This window comes from Myotis nattereri (assembly GCF_964212035.1).
Source record: "Myotis nattereri genome assembly, chromosome: X".
Classification (NCBI taxonomy): Eukaryota; Metazoa; Chordata; class Mammalia; order Chiroptera; family Vespertilionidae; genus Myotis; species Myotis nattereri.
Window position 1 is genome coordinate 29,263,225 of NC_138078.1, and position 24,009 is coordinate 29,287,233.

The 24,009-nt window shown below is 38.3% G+C and overlaps 1 protein-coding gene across 1 annotated transcript in view; it reads left to right on the forward strand.

Annotated features, from left to right (window-relative positions):
• The window catches only part of CFAP47 (cilia and flagella associated protein 47), a gene marked incomplete at both ends in the record, with an annotated part of 442,463 nt that overhangs the window by 194,902 nt on the left and 223,552 nt on the right, over positions 1–24,009 (forward strand). The window contains 3 exons of the mRNA XM_081081612.1: positions 774–855; positions 2,235–2,387; positions 12,260–12,452. Of these exons, the coding sequence (XP_080937738.1) occupies positions 774–855; positions 2,235–2,387; positions 12,260–12,452 (428 nt within the window). The remainder of the gene's footprint in view (positions 1–773; positions 856–2,234; positions 2,388–12,259; positions 12,453–24,009) is intronic.

Genomic DNA, 24,009 nt, shown 5'->3' on the forward strand with positions numbered 1-24,009 from the left:
GGTCCCCCAGCCTGGTGCCAGGGCAGAGGGCATGGCCTGAGGTCCCCAGCCTGGTGCCAAGGCAGGGGACGTGGCCTGAGTTCCCCCGTCTAGCCCCACCAGGAAAGGGGTGCAGCCTCAGGTCCCCTGCCCTGGCCCAGTGCCATGCAGCTTCAGGTCCCTGCTGTTTGCTTGTTGAGGCTCGTTATGGGAACTTGGCCTCTGCTGTGGGCGCAGCCATCTTGACTGTTACAGCATAATAGTCCATTTGCATATCCCCTCTTTATTAGATAAGATGTCTTTTTCCATGACTACATCTACTATCTCATCATGATTTACAAGAAAAATCTGGAAAGCCTACAAAAATGTGTTTACCAGTAGTGGTTATCTAGGAATAATATAGAAAATACTTGCTGTTATTTTTGGTGAAGAAAGTCAACTTTGTATAGTTTATTTCAATGTAAATAAAATGTGGTTTTTATTTTTATTGGTTACTGCTTTGATAATAGGGGCTAAATCAGGACTTCCTATATCCCATTAACATATAAGGATTGACATGGATGGTTAAAGGCACTTAGTAAGATCTTTCCCATTAATCAGCTCTGTAAAGGAAACATCATATACACATTTTATTAAGGGAAAAATTTTAAATTAATTAAATAATTGTTAAAAATTAAAATTTAATAAACAAATTATATGACATTGAAATCATTTAATCAAAGTTGAAATGCAAGTGATATACAAATCCTGAGTGTTATACTATAATAATTTGAATTTTTCTTTTTTAATTTTAGAGCTCGAGGAGCATATCTTTCTTATATACAGCCAGAATTTCTGTTTGAACCAGAAGATTACAAGAAATGGGTTGAAATGAGAGTAAGGGAATATAATTTCTTGGAACAACTGCTCAGATATTGAATTTACTGATTTTTGGTATTTGCTTGAAGGTTTCATTTCAGAATCCTTGATTTTTTATTTATGAAATATCCTAAGGATTATGCCTCTGTGGGTGACATATACTAGTATATATATATTTTTGTATTTGTCTAAAAACCTCTGTAGAGCCGAGGCAGAAATGATCACATGGTTTTCTTTTTCTTTTTTTTTATTTTTAAAAATATATTTTATTAATTTTTTACAGAGAGGAAGGGAGAGGGATAGAGAGTTAGAAATATAGAAACATTGATCAGCTGCCTCCTGCACACCCACTACTGGGGATGTGCTTGCAACCAAGGTACATGCCCTTGACCGGAATCGAACCTGGGACCCCTCAGTCTGCAGGCTGACGCTCTATCCACTGAGCCAAACCGGTTAGGGCAACACATGGTTTTCTTAAATCTATAAATAATTGATTCTTTTAAGGGATTTAGAAATGAAGAATGGAGTGTGCTTATGTAAATTTTTTCTTAAAATGAATTTTTAGATTATATGTCTTCCAAACACAATACTGCTTTAACTTCTCCACCACTTGCCACTTCCTTTTTTCAATTTTACAGGAGGATATGGGGAATTTAAGTAAGATATGCATAGTTTTTTTTGAATTATTCAATTCATTTTATGGAAATCTATTGAGAAGGGGTATTGTTCTGAGATGTCTGCAGGCTTTGAGGCAACTCTAGTTGTGGTACTGTTACTATAGTCACCACATGACATTAGTAGTAGAGCCAGGGGCCTTTTCTTTGCCACTCTCCTGAGTCTCTGTGGCTTAATTTAAAGAATGTGGCTCCCAGGGGTTCTGAGTTCAGAATAACTTTGCATTTCATTCTGCTATTTTTGCCCCAGAACTAGTGACTGCACTGAATGAATACTAGTAAATCTATGACCTCAATAAAGGGCTATGAGTTCCAGAAAGTTACCTGTGTTGATTGTTTCTATGACTGGCGCAAGGAGAATTAGAAAAGATCTTTTTTTAAAAAAATGTATTTTTATTGATTTCAGACAGGAAGGGGGAGGCAGAGAGAGAGATAGAAACATCAATGATGAGAGAGAATCATTGATCGACTGCCCCCTGCACGCCCTCTATTGCAGATCGAGCCATGTGCCCTTGACTAGAACTGAACTGGGACCCTTCGGTCTGTAGGCCGATGCTCTATCCACTGAGCAAAACCAGCTAGGGCAAGAGATCTTGATTAATGTATGAAGGGGACATGTAAAGGTTTTATTAAAAGAAAATATATATATGCTAAGTAGTTACAATTTTGAACTTATATTTGCCTTGCATTTTAATTAATGTTGTGATTTTTTTTTTATTAAAGACTAAAGCCTTGTCAGTATGTCCCTCTTTACCTGAGGAAAAGCCATCATGTTCCTCTTTACTTAAGGAAAAGCGATATGTTGTTATAGATATGACTGAGTTTGAAACCTGGAGTCAACGGGCATGGACAGATGTCCTCCTTCAGATATACAAGGTATCATTTCTCTTCCTGTTCATTGCTAGAGTTTTTGGTTACTTTACATAGATAGTGTATTAGTTCAGGTTTAGGCAATATTGCTGTAAAAGATTTAATATCCTAGTGGCTCAAATAAGATAGAATTTTATTTGTCTCATGGAACTGTGGAGAAGTAAGTGGTCTAGAGGCAGTGGGGTGTCTCTTCTATCCTCAGTACTGGGCTTTCATCCTGGGTCGATTTCTTAGAATAAGGAAGAACAGATAAAGGAATAGAAGACAAGTAAATTCCTTTTAAGGATATTTTGTGGAAAATGCATCATTTCCCTTTCACATTCCATTGGGGTGAATTTAGTCATGTGACCGCATCTAGCTTTAAGGGAAGTTGAGAAGTATAGTCTCTAAAATTGGTAGCTATAGGCATTTTCCAATATTAAAATTAAGGATTAAAAAATGGATATTTGTGAAAATTATGGTCTCCACCTGTAATGCATAATATTCTCTTATAAAGTTATTGAGACATTCACTAGGAATCATATAACTGTAGGCAAGATCAGGTGTTGATGAGATTCTCCAATTAAGTTCATGCTAAGGTGCATGTGTAGGTAAATTAATGTATAAATTGTGCCTTCACTACTGTATCTTTATTGATTAAACAAGCACTGGTTTCAGTTCTGGAATAATTTCCTAGGGTCCCAAGGAAATATGGCACTATACATTTTGCTCACTAAAGCCAATGGAGGCTTCTGTTCTATCCTCACTCATGAATAGGGTGAGCTATAGGACAGGGAGTTAAAGCAAAAAAGTTAAGTTAAATAAAAGCAGCAGTTAGTCACTCAAAGGAAAAGACAGAATTAAAAGCTAAATAGCATTATATGTCACAAATTGCTTTTTAAATGTCCTCTTGTTTAATCTTCACAACCAATAATCCCTAGTTTAGAGAAGAGGAGATTAGAGTTTATAGGCATACCTACTTCCTTCCAAGATCTGCTTTTCCAGTTCTCTGCTGCTCTCTGGCAATCTAAAACCTTCATGGCAGCCAGTGAGCCAGGCCTACCTTCTGGAAAGCTCCTGTTACATATTCCCATTTACTCCTCTTCTCTTCTTTCCACCTCAACCTGCCCTGTCTTCCTTGCTGGATGTCAAGAGAAGAAATCCTATTTTTTCTTGATTAATTCTGAGAAGAATGTATTAGGATGTTTGTGACTCTCAGCCAAACTTATAATTGGGAAAGACATGTTCTTCTTTTATTAACTCTAGTCTGCATGATCTGTCATTTTGTCCAGTGATAGGAGCAACTCCAAAACAGAAGATCAGCACATGTTCTAATTTAGGGACAAACTAGTCCTAATCTTGCTTTGTGGATTTGATTCATACACTTATTATTTATTCATTTTTGCAGCATTCATAGATATGCTTAGTTCATTTAATCTGTCTTTCCTATCTGTGAATCTATGAATTTAGAAACCAAATTTCACTTGTAAACTAAATAGTGTGTCACCTACATAGTGGATGCTCAGCAAATATTTGTTTAATGAATTTATTCAACCACTATTATGTTTCAGGCTCTATGAGGATAAGAGTTAACTTGATATATCCTATATCCTCAATAATTTTGTGTCTTGGAATATATTAGCAAGTAAGTATATATAATTACAAGGAAGCATGACAAATGCTATGACAAGGCAAGCCCAAATAACTAAGGATGAGTGCCCATAGAGAGGATCCTGACTTTCCTGGCTCGGGGAAAGTTTCCAGGAAGAAGATCAATTTAAACTGAGTCCTGAGAAATGTGCCCTAGCTGGTTGCCCATGGACTGAAGGGTCTCAAGTTCAATTCCAGTGAAGGGCATGTACCTCGGTTGCAAGCTTGATTCCCAGCCTCCAGTGGGAGTCTATGCAGGAGGCAACCAATTGCTGTGTCTCTGTCTCTCCCCCTCCCTTCTACTCTCTCTCTCTAAAAAAAAAGATATCAATGGAAAAATGTCCTCAGGTGAGGATTAACAATAAATAAATAAATAGGTAGGCAGGTAGGTAGGTAGGTAGGTAGATAAATAAATAAATGAATGAATGAATGAATGAATGAATGAATAAATAAATAAATAAATAAATAAAATAAACTGAGTCCTGAGAAATGATAGGTGTTTGCCAGGCAAGGTGGGGCATAGTTGAGAGAAAGAGAGTATTGTTTGTGTGAAGGAGGCAGTAGATGACTTTTATTGGAGGAAAGTGATGGGGGGCAGCAGATTGCATTTTTCAAGACAAAGAAAATTCAATGTGGAAATGCCTGAGGTCAGATGGAACATGGTACATTTTGAGGAATAAACGCAGTATTAGGGGTGGGGGTGGGGAAAAGTGGACTGTGATCCCAGACAGCAATTGGATGACTTCATAAGCCAAACCAAGGGATCTGGACTTCATAGACCCTAGCACGAGATTAGTACAGAGGTATTGAAGGGTTGTAAACATAAGCTTGACATAATCAGGTTTGCATTTTACAGAAATCACTGTGGTACATTATAGAAACTGTTCAGGAATGCATTTTAATTTGTGGTTCTAGGAATGTTGGTGGTAGTAGGAAAGATGAGAAATGGACAGCATTCATAAATATTAGGAGAACTCAGGCTTGGTGAATGGCTTGATCTTTGGGGTGGCGGGGAGGGGGTGGGGGACGTGTAAAAGAGACAGAGAGGTCAAAGATAACAGTGGGTTTCTTGTTGGGTGACTGAGTGAAATTTGATCCCAGTCACTGAAATGGAAGACAAGGGTAATAGCATTTTTATTGGGGGCAGAGGGTGGAACTGAGTAAGAGAACATGATAAATTAATTTTAGTTTTGCTATATTACAGTGCCTGGTATGATTACCGGTGGGTGTATCCTTGAGTCAGGAAAGGGACCTGGGTGGCAACACACATTTGGAGTTCTTTCGATGCCATGATAAAGTCATAGGAGTGGATAAGATAGCCCAGTTAGATGATCTACAGAACTGTGACTTAATGTATTGTGGCTAAAGCGTGGGTAGCTCTAGGTGCTCCATTAAATCAGAAGTGGATTGGCAATTTCACTTGAAAAAGCAAGCAATGTTGTTGAGATGAATTCACAAGTTAGAAATAAAAGATTTTGATTTTCACACAAATCCCTTTGGGTTCTTATTGTTGAATTCTCAGAGGTCACGCATGCAATGCAAGACCGCCTTTGTCAGTTCTTCTTGGCTAATTGTTTAGATAACAGAATATAGCTTGTCTTATTCAATTTAATTTTGTGTCATTAGGTTATTTTTGCTTGTTAAATTTGCATGGTTAATTGTTGCTCTTTCCTTGTATTACATTCCCAATTCACAAAAATGTTCTCAAAAATGGCTAAAAAGTGGGTCATTGAAGCATGAGTGGTGAAAGACAATAACAGAAACACTCAAACTCAGAATGCTGTTTGTTCTAAGTGTAAATTATAAATAGGGATCTTGGGTGGATATAAAGGATGAATCTGTATATACTGAAAGAAGTGAATGTGATGTTTTTACAGAAGAATCTGTAAAAGAAAAAGGTGATAAATAAATATCTGAATAATTTTAATTAACTGTTTATTCATTTGTTCCCAGTATTCTGTCTATCATAAAGGTTTTTTTTAGAATAGTGGCACAATTCTGTCAAATATTTTGAAATTTTTAAACAAAGAGCAGTGTTCTTTCTGGTTAATTAAACACATTTTTCCTGAACCACTTCAGTTCTCTCTATAATAAAATTGGGGTATTTGTTGCTAAACGTCAGCAAGAATTCAGTTCTAACTACGCATTATTCAGAATTGCGTGCCCATGTAGAAAACAAACAAAAATGGTACAAGGGGTCATATTTTCTGAGGAATATTTAAAAGCAATAAAGTATGATTGGAGTGAAGCAGAATTGGTGAAGCTCTTTAATTAAATGGCTTTGCGGTATGTCCCATAATGTCAGTGACATTGATGTGGAAACACAATTATTCTCACACATGACAACAAATATTGCATGTTTTGATTGGATATAACCATGGATAGGGAACATATGAATAACTCTTTGCATGTGTGTGGTAAATACGACCAAAGTATATGATGACATTTTATTCTCTTTATTAGTGGTGGTCTATGTAGTTTCCTAATGCACCTTTAGTGGTTTATAGGGAATAAAATAGGGAGAAAAAAGCTATAGAGTGAAAAAATCACATAGGTCAGAAACCCAGTATTGAACAAACCAAATATTTAAATAGGAAAAGGAAGAGAATCCTGCAAATGAGCTTCAAATAGGCAGAAAGATCACAGTGACATTTTATATTATGAACACAGAGGAAAGAGAGCCTTTGAGGAACGAAATGGTTAACAGTATCAGGTGAAATTGAGGGGTTGCTTGAGATGGTAATGATGAGTCAGGGAAGGTCACTAGGTGGGCCTTGGTTTAATGAGCTAAAGGAATGAAAGAAAGTGATGGCCTGGAATGCAACTGGTGACCTCTTGGTTCCTGGATGAATGCCTAGTGAGCATGTTTTGATATTGCTGAAAAAGAATTGGTCAGGAGGGAGACGTTAAAGATCCAAACGGTAAAAAAGACAACTGATGCGGTACTATTCCTAAGATGAGAAGGCCTGGCATCTAGTATAAGAGAAGGGATAAGGGATTGCTCAGCCATTGCAGCTGGAGAGAAGGAAGAAAAGTGAGTGCAGATGCAAGAGCTTTTGGATATGTGGTAGGACACTGCAGTGTTCTCCTTAAGATATCATCACTTTGCTCTTTGAAGTTCTGAGAAAAACTATCATATAGGCTGAACAGGAGGGAGGGTTGATAAAGATGATTAAGAAGCCAGGAGTCACCTTAGCCAGTTTTGCTCAGTGGATAGTGCATCGGCCCATGGACTGAAGGGTCATGGGTTCATTTCCTTGATTGCCGAGGTTGGGGCATGTGAGGGAGGCAACCAGTCCATTTGTCTCTCACATTGATGTTTCTCTCTCTGTGTCACTATCCCTCCCTTCTACTCTCTCTAAAAATCAATGGAGAAAACACCCTCAGGTGAGGATTAACAAAAGAAAAAGAAAAAAAGAAGCCAGGAGCCATGAATAGTGGTAGTGAGAAGACAAGGAAAAACAGAATTCTGGGCCTGCAAACTTTATCTTTAAATTAGGAACAGGTACCTCTCAGGTTTCCTGGAAACCCTGGCAATGATCCCCATGGGTGATATGTGCAGTGCTTGAGGACTATGATCAGATTTTTGTTGCTGCTGTTGTTTTAAACATTTTTATATTTTTCAATTTTTTTTCAATTACAGCTTACATTCAGTATTATTTTGTATTAGTTTCAGGGGCATCACATATTGTTAGACAGCCATATACTTTACAAAGTGTTCTTGATATTTCTAGTACCCACCTGGCACCATACATAGTATTACAATATTATTGACTATATTTCCTGTGCTGTTCTTTATATCCCCATGACTATTTTGTAACTACCAATCTATACTTCTCAATCCCTTAACCTTTTTACCCAGTCTCCCAAACGCCCTCCCCTCTGACCGCCATCAGTCTGCTCTCTGTATCTATGAATCTCTTTTGTTTGTTCACTTATTTTATTCTTTAGATTCCACATATAAAAGATATCATATGATATTTGTCTTTCTCTGAATGACTTATTTCATTTAGCTTAATACCCTCTAGATCAGTGGTCGGCAAACCGCAGCTCATGAGCCACATGCGGCTCTTTGGGGCCTTGAGTGTGGCTCTTCCACAAAATACCACGTGCAGGCATGCACGTACAGTGCGATTGAAACTTCGTGGCCCATGCGCAGAAGTTGGTTTTCGGCCTGTGCAAGTCTATTTTGAAGAAGTGATGTTAGAAGAAGTGGGGGGTGCCAGTCGGTCGGGTGACAGGAAATGCAGCTCTGGCGGGCCACGGGATACACAGCATGGGGGAGGTACATTGTTTTGAGGTACTGAGGTCGACCCCTTCTAACTCTCCCATCCACACTCAAGTATACAAGATGAGTGTGGATGGGAGAGTTGGAAGGGGTCGACCTCAGCGAACGTACCTCAATCAGATTGAGGACGTTTTTAGCAAAGGCCAGCTTAGGAGTACCCTAATTAAGTTAATAACAATGTACCTACCTCTATAGTTTAAAAAATGTGGCTCTCAAAAGAAATTTCAATTGTTGTACTGTTGATATTTGGCTCTGTTGACTAATGAGTTTGCCGACCACTGCTCTAGATACATAAATGCTGTTGGAAATGATAAGTGAAAAGTGAACATGGTGATATGCGGGCATGCTAAATAGCTATCTCATAATCATCCGAGAGATGCAAATCAAAACAACAATGAGGTACCATCTCACACCTGTCAGACTGGCTATCATCAACAAATCAGCAAACGACAAGTGCTGGAGAGGATGTGGAGAAAAAGGAACACTTGTGCACTGCTGGTGGGAATGCAGACTGGTGCAGCCACTATGGAAGACAGTATGGAGTTTCCTTAAAAAACTGAAAATGGAACTCCCATTTGACCCTGTGATCCCACTTCTAGGAATATATCCCAAGAAACCAGAAACACCAATCAGAAAAGATATATGCACCCCTATGTTCATAGCAGCACAATTCACCATAGCTAAGATTTGGAAACAGCCTAAGTGCCCATCAGTAGATGAATGGATTAGAAAACTGTGGTACATCTACACGATGGAATACTATGCTGCTCTAAAAAGGAAGGAACTCTTACCATTTGCAACGTCATGGATGGAACTGGAGAGCATTATGCTAAGTGAAATAAGCCAGTCAATGAAGGAAAAATACCACATGATCTCACTCATTCATGGATAATAGAGACCATTATAAACTTTTGAACAATAATAGATTCAGAGGCAGAGCTGCCTCAAACAGATTGTCAAACTGCAGTGGGAAGGCCGGGGAGGGTTGGGGGGCAGGAGGTAGGGGGGTAAGAGATCAACTAAAGGACTTGTATGCATGCGTATAAGCATAACCAATGGACATAAGACACTGGGGGATAGGGGAGGCTGGGGGACTGTCTAGGGCGGGGGGATAAAATGGACACATATGTAATACCCTTTGTAATACTTTAAGCAATAAAAAAATTAAAAAAAAAAAAATAAAAAAAAAAAAAAAGAAATTATTCTTGGTGATTAGGTTTACATTTGATAACATAATATGGAATTTATAAAATTCTCTTTTATATATGTGTGTATGTATATGTATGTGTAATAGTTATACATCCTATATAATAAAAGCATAGTATGCAAAAAAAAAAATAGCTATCTCAGACATTGATGAAAGAAAATTAAATTTATTTAAGGAAAGGGGTGGGGGGATGAGCTATCCAAAGGGAAGGACTGCATAGCATCAAGCCAAGGAGACATTGGGTCAATGATGGCAGCCACAGTATACTTGGGACAATGAAACAAGGAAGGGCATTGAAGAAGCAACAGGAGAGCCTAGGCTGGGCTGCTTTGGCTCACTGAAATGTCAGAGAAAAGGGGGCCTTGGAGACAGGTTCAGGGAGTTAGCCCAGGACGAGCTTCCACTGCCCATTGCTCCCCTGGTTGCAAGTCTCATGGGGTCCCTTAGAGGTTGGGGGATACGTGCCAGTGGGGTAATGGCATGGGTGTGCTCCTGGGAGGGAGAATACACACTGGGTCCTTTGTCCTGAGCATATTTATCTTTCTTGCAGGTGGAAATCTTAGGGGATGTCTTAGGGGAGTACTCCCAGGGGAGGGTCCAATAGAATATTCATCAGTTTTCCAGGCGTGGTCTTTCAGGGTCATGGTCTCCATTGATTGGTTAGTGCCAGGACAGGGGGTCATTAGTCAATGTAGCTGGTCCAGAGGCAGCTACATCACTTGTCTGGTTTTGCTGATTTTCTGGGCCTGGAGCTGGAATACAATTGAAGCCTTAAGGAGGTCAGGGGGTCTAAACCACATGACCAGTGATATGCTAGGGGAGGGATGGTTACCCTGGGGGCCAGGTTCTTGTATTCCCAGTTTTGCCCCTTGCTAGGCATCTGGGGCTTTATGCCCTAGTGAGTTTCTATGCCTGGCCCATCTTCCTTTCTCTGGGAGGTCTAACATTCTGGGGGGCTGTCTAACAGTAAGATTTCATTCTTCTTTATGGCTGAGAAATATTTCATTGCATTTATGTACCACAGCTTTTTTATCTACTTGTCTGTGATGGGCATTCAGATTGATGTTATATCTTTTACTACCAGAAAACTCCCCTGTGGCTTAGTCTCTTCCTGGAGCCTTCTCTCCATCTCCTGTCTTAACTGAAGCTTGTATCTTCACCCCAAAATCAGTTTCCTTGTGGTTCTCTTTAACAGGGACTGTTGATGAATATGCATGAATGTTTCTTTTCAGTTTTGCTATCTTTTCTTTTCTTATTTTTTTTTCCTTTTTATAATTCTTACCCTATGGAATTAAATTAGGTTCTCTTTACAACAAATTGGTGGCATTGATAATATTTAGATATAAATGACTGTAAGAAGTTTTGTTATGGTGATAAACATGGTATATTTGAACAATGTTTATTAGTTATATCCTTCCACTTAAACAGTCTGATCAATGGAAATGTAAGCTTCTGAAAATTAAATTTAGTCTGAGCTTTGCTGATTACTACTTAAATTAATTATGCTTTCTATGCCAATTGGAAAAATAGATTAAAATAATTCATAACTTTAAAAATCTGACATTTAAAATGAATAAGCGAAATATAATAGCTATAAATCTGAAGTTTTGCAAAATTAATGTGGAACTGGTAGTGCAGATGATAATGATTGGATAACACTATATGTAGTTATATGCTGTGATATTATGATTTATGACAAATATATATTTGGTGTTCATTCTCATTTCTGACACAGAACTTTTTTTAAAAAATATATATTTTTATTGCCTTCAGAGAGGAAGGGAGAGGGAGAGATAGAAACATCAATGATGAGAATCATTGATTGGCTGCCTCCTGCACGCCCCCTCCTGGGCTTGAGCCCGCAACCCAGGCATGTGCCCCTGACCAGAATTGAACCCAGGACCCTTCAGTCCACAGGCCAAAGCTCTATCCACTGAACCAAACTGGCACAGAACTTCTTAAACCTTTTGGAATTTCTAAGTGATAAGACTGAAAAAGGTGTCTTTGTTATGTTAATTAGTTGGCTTTTTGAAAGCACCTTAGTATGGGGGCTGATTATCAGAGGAATCAACCATGTGATTAGAGGGTTAGAACTTTATTTTATCCCCAGATCTGGAATTGCAGAGGTCTAATAGAACCCAATAAGAGGTCATCAAAACTTCTGATTTATAGCTAGTTGGTCAGAAGTATAGGTAACAAGCTGAACTTGAGACTGGTGAATTTAGTTGCCAAGGAGGGGGTCCTTGGAAACTCCAGTGGATAGTGGAGAGTTAGAAAGCATACTGACAACCTGGGCTTTTGATTTGCATCTGAAATAGTAGTCTTGTATGACTGAACCTTCAACCTGTGGAATCTGATACCATCTCTGGGTATATAGTGTCAGAATTGAGTTAAATTGTTGGAGGTTCTGCTGGTGTTTGATAATTGGTTCTGTGGGGACGGGGATTCTATCCTCCACCTTCACACACACACTGGAAAGTTGGTGACCAGAATCCTTAGGTAATAAGCTGCTTCTTGTAAATTACATAGCATGGTACTTTACAGACTAGATGCTATAAAGGCAAAAAGTTGGGAATTTAAAATGGGCATTAGAGGTTATCTTAACTATTCTTTCACTCTTGAGTGAATGTAGCTAAGCAGAAAATACTGATGGACTTTATTTTTCTACCTGTCATTCTTTTATCTACTCTTGATTTTTATTTTGCCATTCAGGTCTAATATAAGTTTTTTTTTCTCTCTTTTATTCAATTTTAGGTTCTGGTATTATCCCAGATTCTACCACATTCCCCAGATGATATGCCCTCCATACATACTAAGAAGTCACCAAAAGTCAATCCTTGTTTTATAGACAGCAACGTATATTCTGATTCTGAAAGACTTGTGCTTAGTTGGTTGAACACAAATTATGAGAATGCCCGACATATTGTATGGAGAAAGTGTCCAAAAGGTAAGAGTTTTTTTCCTTTAAATAAATCATTATAATTTGTAGTCTGACAGTGTAGAAAGAGCTGCAGAATTGGTCTCAAAACTCATGGATTTTATACTTGACTGCAGCATTTGTGCTCTGTTCTGCAAAAATAGTATTCCTTAACATCTTCAAGATCAGTTTCCTTTACATGTAAAATAGAAGTAATAAAAGATGCTTCTCCAATTTATTTTGAAGAATAATTGATAAAAATTATGTGTAGGTGCTCCAGATATGAAAGATAGCCTTAATGTAATTGATGAAATTTTCAACTCTATAGAGTATTAAATGTAGGTGACACTGCTCAAACATTGTATATAATTAGTTGAGATCAAGTGAAAATTGACTAGACAACAACTTACATTTTGTTTTGACAGTCACATTGGGAATCAGTAAGTGCAATAATGCTTCATGAATTTAGGAGGAGGGGTAGGTCATATTTATTACATATAGGGTGGGGCAAAAGTAAGTTTATAGTTGTGAGTACTCAAAACACAGAGTTTCTTCTTGTATTGCAGGTATTAGTTTCTATATGAACAACTATAAATCTACTTTTGTTCCACTCCATATACTGAGAAAAGAGTTGTGTTTATAGACAGACCTGCGCCAGTGTTCAGGCAGGCTCTCCCATTAGGAGGAATGAAGCTCTATTAAGAGTATTAAACTCTTTGAAAAAGATTCAATTTGTTAGTATAACTGAATTTTTTATTTATTTGGCATAAGCATTGATTGATTGAGGAGGACATTATTCATGTTGGTTGTTTCTTTCGCTTCAATTCAGCTTCCCTTTTCCAAGCACATACAACCCTGCTATCTTGAGAATGGATTGTGTTTTAACATACAATAATTAAGTTTATATTTTATACTGGACCCTTGGAGTTTAATCTAAACTTTAGAAGTAGGGAAAAGTTAAGAGTATGATTTAAAATGAGACTTTCAATTACAGTTGCTCTGAACTTAAAACCATTAGTGAAGCAAACATGTGACATCAAGTTTGAAAGAGATATATTGATATATTGTTATTAGAGAACAGTAAGTGTAGAATATTGTATTACCTTCTAATTGAGGTGCTGTTTACATCAAACAGTTTGACTTGAAACTATAATTTAATAAGATTTATATCTTATAAAATGTATTTGGCTCATTAAATCTATAAAAAACAGGATGCATCATCTACTGCTGGACACTTGGGCTGTTTCCTTGGCTATTGCAAATAATACTGCAATGAACATAGAGGTGCATATATGCTTTTGAATCAGTGTTTCGGGTTCCTAAGGACATATTCCCAGAAGGTCACTGGGTCAGGTCATAAGGCAGTGCCATTTTTAAATTTTTGAGGAGTCTTTGTACTGTTTTCCATTGTAGCTGTACCAATTTACAATCCTACAAACAGCATACGTATGAAGGGTTCCCTTTTCTCCACATCCTCACCAGCACTAATTATTTGTTGACTTTTTGATGATAACCATTCTGAGGTGTTATCACATTGTGGTTTTGATTTGCAGTTTCGTGATGATTAATGATGTTGAGTATCCTTTCATATGTCTGTTGGCCATTTGTAGATCTTCTTTGGAGAAGTATTTATTCAGGTCCTTTGTACATTTTTAAATTGGATTGTTTGAGACCAACCGAACCTGGCTGGAGAACCTGGCTAGAGAACATGGTGAGAGAACCTGGCTGAAGAACCTGGTTAGAGAACCTGGCTAGGCTGCTGATCAACTGAGCGCTGTCTTAGTGTCATTCCCTCTTTGCCGACTCCGTCCACACCTTTGGGAACCCCTGGACCTGCTGGGGCTGGACCCAGGCAGTATTTGTTTGAAAACATACATTGAATTATTTTGGGTATATGCTTACATGGAGTTGCTGGGTCCCATGGTAATTCTAAGGTTAATGTTTTGAGGAACAGCCATACTTTTCCACAGCACCGTACCATTTTATATTCCCACCAACAATGTGCTAGCATTCCGAGTTCTCTACACCTTCAGTGACACTTGTTAGTTTCCATTTAAAAAATTATACCTATCTCCCTCTCTTCCTTTTATAAATATATTAAATCTAAAGAAAAACATAAAATAAATTGGATTGTTTGGTTTGTTTGATGTTGAGTTGTATGAGTTCCTTATATGTTTTGGATATTATCATGTTATTGGATATATCATTTGTGAATATCTTCTCCCATTCAGTAGGTTGTTCTTTTCGTTTTGCTGATGGTTTCCTTTGCTGTGCAGAAACTTTTTAGTTTTTTGTAGTTCCATTTGTTTGTTTTCTCTTGGCCCAGGAGACATATTGAAGAAGATATTGCTAAGACTGGTATCAAAGTGCTTACTGACCATTTTCATCTGGGAGTTTTATAGTTTCATGTGTTATATTTAAATTTTTTTAATTCATTTGCAGTTTATCCTTGTACATGATATAAAAAAGTAGTCCAGTTTGATTTTTTGAATGTATCTGTCCAGTTTTCCCAGCACTACTCATTGAAGAAACTGTCATTTCCCCACTGTTTATTCTTGCCTCCTTTGTCGATTATTAATTGACCACATAAACAAAGCTTTATTTCTGGAGTCTATTCTGTTCCATTGATCTATGTGTCTGTTTTTGTGCCTGTATCACACTGTTTTGATTATTGTTGACTTAATCAGGCAGCATGATACCTCCACTTTTGTTTTTTCTTCTCTCAAGATTACCTTGGCTCTTTAGGGTCTTTTGTGGTTCTATATAAATTTTAGGGTTTTGTTCTAGTTCTGAGAAGAATGACATTGGAATTTTGATAGAGAATGCATTGAATTGTATATTGCTTTGGGTAGTATGGACATTTTAACAATATTAGTCCTTCTAATCAATAGCATGGTATATCTTTCCATTTATTTGTATCCTCTTCAATTTCTTTCTTCAATGTCATCATTTTCAAACTACAGGTCTTTCACCTTCTTGGTTAAATTTATTCCTAGGTATTTTATTCTTTTTGATATAGTCATAAATGGGACTGTTTTCTTTATGATTCCTTTTCCCACTTCACTTTATTTGAGAAACTTTCCCAATAACCTCCCTAAAATAGCATATACTTCAGTCTTTCTCTTTCTTGTTCTTTTTTTCTCAATATCACTTTCCAAAAATAATATATATAGTCTGTCTTCAGTAGAATGTGAGTTTCTGAACAGGAACAATGTTGTCTGTTTTATTGTTCACTGCTGTATTCTCAGTCTAGAACAGTGCCTCAAAAATAATAGATATCAAATATTGTCTGAGTGAATGAATGAATGAAGAGACATTCAGGTCTTATACATTTTTTATATCCTTTTCCAGATAATGGAACATGTATGTGTACCTTCTGGTATAAGTATGAGAGTTAGGTGGAGTGGTTGAGGTGGGAGGGAGGCACTTTTCATCTTCAGTATGTACCTGAGTACAGGTTTTCATGGTTAGTAACTGTGGAGGTCCCTGAGGAGAAGCTCTGTGAAATATTTCACTTAGGTTTACTTGGACTGAGAAAAAGTCATACTCATTACCCCAGATTTTAACCTCTCAACATTGGCACTTGCTCTACTTACCGCCACTTCATTGGTAAGGTCTGACAATGCTTACGACTTGGTGCAGTGGTGTTGTGGCGGGTAGATGGATTGGATTGTACCCCAAACTGTTAAATTGAGAAACGCTGAGTGTGAGGCCTAGTAATCTGTATTTTATTTGATTCTGATGCATACTAACATATGAAACAGACTATAGTATCACAAAAAAGGGCTTTCACTAGTGCTTTTAAGTTTTTCACAGAATTTATTTGTTCGCCAACTACATTTCCCCCCAAAATCCCCCCTTTAAACAATAATTCCTTTGAAAGAATAATGGCTGAGAATTTCCCCCAATTAATGTCAGACATCAAACGACAGATCCAGGAAGTTCAGAGAATACCAAGCAGGAAAAAATGTCAGAAACACTTTATACCTAGGCATATTATATTCAACTACAGAAAATCTAAGATAAAGAAAAAAATATTTTAAAAAGAAGCCAAAGAGAAGCAAAAAAACACCCACCTTACCTAAAGAGGAGCAAAGATAACTATTATATCCAACTTCTCAGCAAACATGCAATGAGGAGCAGAGTGGAGTGAAATACATAAAGTGTTAAGAGGAAAAAAACACACAAACACCTAGAATTCTATACCCTGTGAAATTATCTTTCAATGGTGAATGAGACAGAGAACAGAGAGGGGGCCTTGCTTTCACATTTTCTGGATAAACTGATCAGTTGGCAGCCTGCAGTGTCATCCCTGTGGACAGCCTGTTTTGATTACCCTGATGGGGCAACAAATAAGAATTTTTTAGTTGTTTATGGATTTCCGAGAAACTTTTGAGAGTTTAGCAGTGGAGTCAGCAAGATGGGTTGTTTACGTATTACATATCTGCTGAGGCTTTGTATCAGCACCTCCACCTCAGTTAGGACAGGTCTAATACATTTCTCTCATTAGAATGTCTTTTCAATGATGGAACTATGAAGGATGTGACAAATGAGGGAGCTTTGCTCTTGATAGAGGAAAGGATGTTGCAGAGTATCAAGTAGTAAAGCTGTTAGCACTTGGCTTAGAGGTCCAGCCACAGGGGACTTTGAATTAGTGTTTTAGAACTTTATTCTGTTGCCCTTGGAGAGTCAGAAGAGGTGGCTGAGCTGGTGACTGCTATGATAAAATGGGCATTTGGTCTGTCAGCATCAAGTGCATGGATTGAAGTGCAGAGAGGTCACATGTTTTTAATCAGCACACTTGAATTTAGCCCTCAGAGCAGACTGAGGTATCTTAACGCTGGACCTCCTATGCATTAGCCCAAGCATACGTATGTGGTGCCAGGCAGTCACAGTTTGATAAAGTTACAATTCCTAAATATAGATGGTTGCTGGGAGCCACGGGTAATAAACAACAACAGCAACACTCATTCTTTGTTTGAAACAAAACAAAACAAAACAAAACACATAACAGGTGGGGATTTATTTGTAAATGTGGAAGTCAAAAAGGAATTTCTTGTGATAAGTGGACAGCTGTCCCATGTAAATAAGGGACCTTTTTAGTGCTTGCCAGGAGGTCCATTTGCTTTTACACATTCATCCTTCTGTTCCCAGTAGCTCTTTTATTATATGTGCTTATGTTCTTTTATCATTAACACTATAGTTAATATTTTTTCACTGATGAACCATTTTACCTCTTAGTGATAGTATCTTCTTCAGTAGATCATGCCTGTGATAAAGTACCAGTTATGTCATTCCTCTGCACCCTTTGCTTCAAAGGCTACATTTTCCTTGCTAATGGAAATTTTATCATCCTGTAATCACCTGGTAATTTTGAGAGCAGCAGCAGACCATTTTGTAATGTAAATGTAATTCCTGACAAGACTAAGTACTTTCATTTGAGTACACTTTAAAAAAAATCTTCAAATGGGAACATTTTGAACTGCCTGTTCAAAAGAGCTCTGTTCTACAAATAATGTCTTTTTAGCTTATACTTATTTCAACATTTTTTTTCATGAAGTAGCAATTGTAGTTCTTATGAATGAAAAATAAATAGTTTTTTATTCAATTTCCTTTAATGGAGTGGAGTTAGAAGTATGTTTGGAAATTTTATCTTTTATATTAGGTAGTATTTAAAGGTGCCCCTGATTTAATTTACTATGTAAGAGTTTGTTCATGTAAACACTATTGAGTATACATTTGGGAGATTGTATTGGCCTGTTAATTTGGTATCTATTCTTAAAACTAATGTGGTGTTGAGGTCTTACATTTGCATGCATTGCTTGCTTCAAATGAGTCTAATTTTCAAATTTATTAAAGCACATAATAGTCATTATTTGCAAAGCGCATTATATTTTCTCCAGAAGTTCCAAATTAGCCTTTTAATGGTTAGCATTAAATATTTACCATCAGTGTTGCAAGACTGAAATGTAAACAATAATGGCATAATCTGACATATTAATGTTACATCAAAGTTTTACTTTGGGAAGGTGACTGTCAGTCAATATGTAGAAGTCATGAGTAGTGTAAAGCTCAGAACTAAATTGTGAGAAATGCCAAGCAGTCAAACAAATGTGATAACTGAAAGGTAAACCATTTCCAATGGATTAGCAGTGTGGTTTAATAAATCAGGGTGAACCAAGGCAGTAGCCATGCGTGATGGAAAATAGAGAATGTAAAAATTCCCCCCAAGCCAGACCACATTTTTTTCTTTCTTTTATATTCATATCTACTCAGTGGCAATGCCTTCCAGTCACAGATCACTGGGAACACGTCTGTAGTTCACCAGATTCCTTTTAGTGCTCATTACCAAAAGGGAGACCACACATTATGGTCAATGCACATTGACTGTCTATGGCAGCCGTGGGCACACTACGGCCCGCGGGCCGGATCCGGCCCGTTTGAAATGAATAAAACTAAAAAAAAAAAAGACCGTACCCTTTTATGTAATGATGTTTACTTTGAATTTATATTAGTTCACACAAACACTCCATCCATGCTTTTGTTCCGGCCCTCTGGTCCAGTTTAAGAACCCATTGTGGCCCTCGAGTCAAAAAGTTTGCCCACCCCTGGTCTATGGGCTATCTCACAGTGATCGTTATTATGAAAGATACTAGAGGCCCAGTGCATGAATTTGTGCACGGGTGGGGTCCCTCAGGTGGACCTACAGAGATTGGGCCCCAGCTTGTGCCCCTAGCCTTGCATCCCTGCAGACCCTCCTGACACCTCGCCTTAGCCTGGCACTGCCCCCTCACCTGCTCCATCATCCTGCCTGCAGGGTGATTGGTTGGGGCTGCCCCCCCTCCCCCCCCCCTCAGCACCTGGGAGCTGATGGTGGACCCACCCCCTGACGCCACCACTGGTTGCCGTCTGTGGAGCGATTGGTGGGGCAGTTGGGCCCCCACTTGTACCTGCCTTGACCTGGCACTGCATGCTCACCTGCTCCATCATCCCACCATGGTCAGGGCCCATCGGGGTCGGCAGTGCCTCCACTGTCACCTGCTGTCAGCACCGTGTCACCAACACCCACCATGTTCTGCGCCGCCCCCTGGCAGTCAGCGCACGTCATAGCGAGCTGTCAAGCTCTTGGTCAAATGACCGCCTGAGGGGACAATTTGCATATTAGGCTTTTATTATATAGGATTATGAGACAGTACAGGCACTTGGGCCTGGAAATGGAAAAATATAGGGTGGCTTGGAAGCCGGGTTAAGACCAGGTGGCAAGAATGTCACCATACGTCCATTTCCTGCTTTAAAAAAAAAAAAATGCAGAATTTAATCTACCTTATAACTGCTTGCTTTTCCTATCCTGACATGAAAATTTCCACAAGCCATTTTCAAAAAGCCTGTCTTTTCAAGCAAGCCTGCCTAGTCCTAGCTTATCAAAGCAGCCAAGCAGAACCAGCCCCTGAACCAATTTAGAGGGCCTCCTTTCCTCTGTCCTGCCTCCCTTATGCTCAGGTATAAACTTAATAAAATCTTTCTGGAAACTTCTTTGGGGTTTCCTCTCATTTCTATTTTGGGGAACTCAAGAATCCCAATGCTGGTAACAGTTATATGAATTGTGCATTGACTATGTAAATTTGGGAAAGGTTTAAGGAAATGTATTCACCTTGATTGCATGCTCTTAGGGACAGTGGTAATCCTAGGAGTGAGTAATTTAGTAAATCTTGTCTGGAGGAAAGAGGACTATAGTGAGGCTAATTATTTAATTGGTAAATAAGTAGTAGTCACCTATATTAGACAGAAGAGGAAGATGTTTGGTATTTTGTGTTTTACACAATGAGCTTGTATTTGTCTATGCTTAGATTAGATTATGAAATGTTCTTGTTTTGTCTCATTTCATCACTGTGGCAGAGTGACCTTGTATGATACTGGTGTTCTGTGAGACTGTTTATGTCCAATAAGAGAATAACATGACCTAGCTGTTATGTGCCCCTACCAGTAGGAAAGCTTAGCTAATAATACCCGGCAAGCTCACAGGACAAACTGTCACCATTTCTAATGATCCAAGAATTCTCAGTGCTTATGATAGCACTGTAAACAGGAAATTAAGGAATGAGGCAGGCAGCCAACCATCATATTACATAATGCCTAGAGTTATTCTATAGAGAATTCATTTTGGAAAGTTCTTATCTTTTTAATGTATTATCTAAAATTGCATATAATTTGGGATGTAGCATTATAGTGACCTTCAGGCTGTCTCAGACATTTAGTATCCTATATGAATTTTTCTAATATTTTGCTTTCTTTCAAAATGCTTTAAAAAAATTCACAAATATTATTCAGTTTTTTGAAAGGAGAGAAACTCAAGATATTTCCAAATAACTAGTAAGAAACTTTCAGCTTTGTGAAAGAAAAGCATGCCTAGAATATGACTAAATGAAGAATAGATTCAGTTATCTCTTCAATATAGTAGACCACAATTCTAATTGGACATTGACTAAAATGATGATTAATAATAATAATAGCCAACATATGTGGTATGCCAATTAAAGGACTAAAAATTTTACATATATTTGTTTATTTAATCCTCAAAACAAGCAGCATGATCAGATAACTGTTATTGTTATTAACAGAAAACCTAACTCTGAGAGGTTAATTTATTTTCCTAGGAAAGGCTATGGCTGGCATTTGAATTCAAGCAGTTTCACTCTAGGGCTAATGTTATGTATCATTATATGATGTTTCTTCAAAACATTAATTCTTCTTTAAGTTAGATCTGTGTAATTCTTGTGAATTCTTTTCTGATATCCAGAGAGATGTCATATTTATTTTCTTGTTCACCACAGCGGTTTTCCAAATCTGGATGCCCACTGCAATCACATGGAAAATGAAAAGACAAAACAAAAACAAAAACAAAAAACTTACGATCCACTCCAGACCAATTGAAAGTCAGTCCCTGGCCCTAGCTGGTTTGGCTCAGTGGTTAGAGCATCGGCCTGCGGACCCAATGGTCCCAGGGTCCATTCCAGTCAAGGGCATGTACCTTAGTTGTAGGCTCCTCCCTGGCCTGAGCCCTGGTTGGGGTGCATGCAGGAGGCAACCAATCAATGCGTCTCTCTCACATCGATGTTTCTCTCTCTCTGTTTCCCCCCTACCTTCCACTATCTCTAAAAATCAATGGAAAAATATCCTCAGGTGAGAATTAACAAAAAAATAAAAATAAAAAATAAAAAATAAATAATAATTAAAAAAACAAAACAATCCCTGGGATGTTGCCTGTATACATGCAACTTTTAAAGGCTCTTTAGATAGTTCTGATACACAGTGTGAAGGTTAAAAACTCTAATGTATGCGAATATAGAAATAGAGAATAATATTACATAGTGCAGAGATATCATATCCTAATATATAAAAACCCTGGTTCCATCACATCCACAATGAACGGAGACTCGACCTAATGACCAGGCTGCACATGCAGTAGGCTCTGGTGGGTGGGGACTTGTGGCAGCGGAGACAGGTATGGGGGAGGCGGGGCCGGCACTCACACTCACTCAAAACCGCACACATGCACAGACACACACAGCGCCCACCAGCTCACAGCCTTTTCTCCCCTTCTTTCCCTCCCTCCCAGCTCAGAGCCTTTCTCAGAATGAGGAAACAAAACAGACTGGGCCTGAAGAGGCCTGGATGGAAGGGAGGGTGGGCAGAGGGTTGGAGCAGTCCCTACTGGCTCTGCCCCCTCTCATCCTGGAAAGAGGATGAGGGAGACAGAGAGGCAGGGGGGCCTGGAGGACTGCTGAGAAAAACAAAGAGAGATAGAGACTGGTGAGATCAGGCCAGCAGGGGAGGGCAGTTAGGGGTGATCAGACAGGCAGAGGCAGTTGGGGGTGAGATCAGGCTGGCAGGGGAGAGCAGTTAGGGGCGATCAGGCAGGCAGGTAGGTGAGTGGTTGGGAGCCAGCAGTACCAGATTGTGAGAGGGATGTCTGACTGCCAGTTTGATCGGGCCCAAACTGGCAGTCAGACATCCCCCATGGGAAACCCGGTTGGAGAGGGTGCAGGCTGGGCTGAGGAGATTCCCCTCCCGCCCCTGTGCATGAATTTCGTGCACCAGGCCACTAGTAAGATAATATTTGTCCACCACAAGAAATACTGTTTCCTAAAACATGTCTCAAATTTAAAAGAAGAAATATATGACTAATATTATAAGTTCTGAGGTTTTCATGGTTTTGCTTTGTTGCAACCTATTTTGATTTTGCATAGCAGAAGCCATACCAACAGTAAATTCTCAGTGTTTTAAAGCTCCCCTAGGAAGTTGAGGCTGTAGGTCAACAAAGTGACCCAAAGTCCAACAAGGAATAGGTGCTTACAGGAAAAAATGGGATATTATCAATTGTCTCCTTGTGGTAGAGACAACTAGACACTGATGAGAAGAGTTGAGTTAAGGTGTTTAGTGAATTGGTAGAGGTCAACTATGCACTAGTGAGAGAGCATGAAGTCGCTGGGTGTCACACCTTAGGGCTATGGTGAAAACACATTGCAGCTGCATAAAGAAACACACACACCATGTCTAACCCTGGGAAAGGGGCTGGGATTTGACATGACAGTTAAGTAGAAAATCCTAAACTTTCTATAAAAAGTTCCTAGAACTAGTGTATGAGTAGTATATGAGTTTATCAAGGATGGAGGATATATGAGCAGTATACAAAAGTAAATTATATTTCTATATAATGGCAATAGACAATTGAAATTAGAAATTATATGCATATAATTTGCCATAGAATAAAATGCTTAAGTATAAACCTAGCAAAACATGTGGAGGATATACATGCTGAACATTACAAAGTGCTGATGAAAGAAATCAGCGTCTTGTAAAGAACTAAGTAAATAGAGAAATATATCAATTATGCACATGGACTTGAAGACTATTGTTAAGATATGAAAATGGTGTAACTCCAATGAAAATCCCACCACAGTTTTTATGTTGACTCTAAAATGCAGATGGGAATGTTTGGGGGTGGGTGATAAAACTTTTCTGTTTGGATTGTGGTGGTAAATACATGACAATGTATATGTTAGAATCCTAGAGGCTACACCCTAAAGAGTGAATGAATATTAGTATATCTATTTTTTAACCAACCAAGACATGGAAGTAATCCAGGATGGAATGTAGACTGTGACAAATAACAAATGTAACAGCATTACATATGTTTGACAACCTCACTCAATGTAATGGAGAAGAAAGGAGCTTGACTTAGTTATCTTTTGAAAACAATATTACTGCATACTGTAGAACTAAAGACAAAAACACTATACATACACATTACTTTCTTGCAGGGGTATGGGTTTGCAATTCTGATAGTACTGTATATGTATACTAGTGTTGAATAAATAAATTTATTGTAGATTATGAGAGCCAGATTTTTAATTGTTGAAGAAAGAAGTCAGAAATAAGGAAATGGGGGACATCATAATGGATCACTGGGTTGAAGTTGTGGAATTGATAGTAACAGTATAACACTTAGTTTTTTTTAAAATATATTTTTATCTATTCATTAGTTTCTAGTTAGGAGATTTTTCGTTAGTTGTTTCTCTTTATGGGT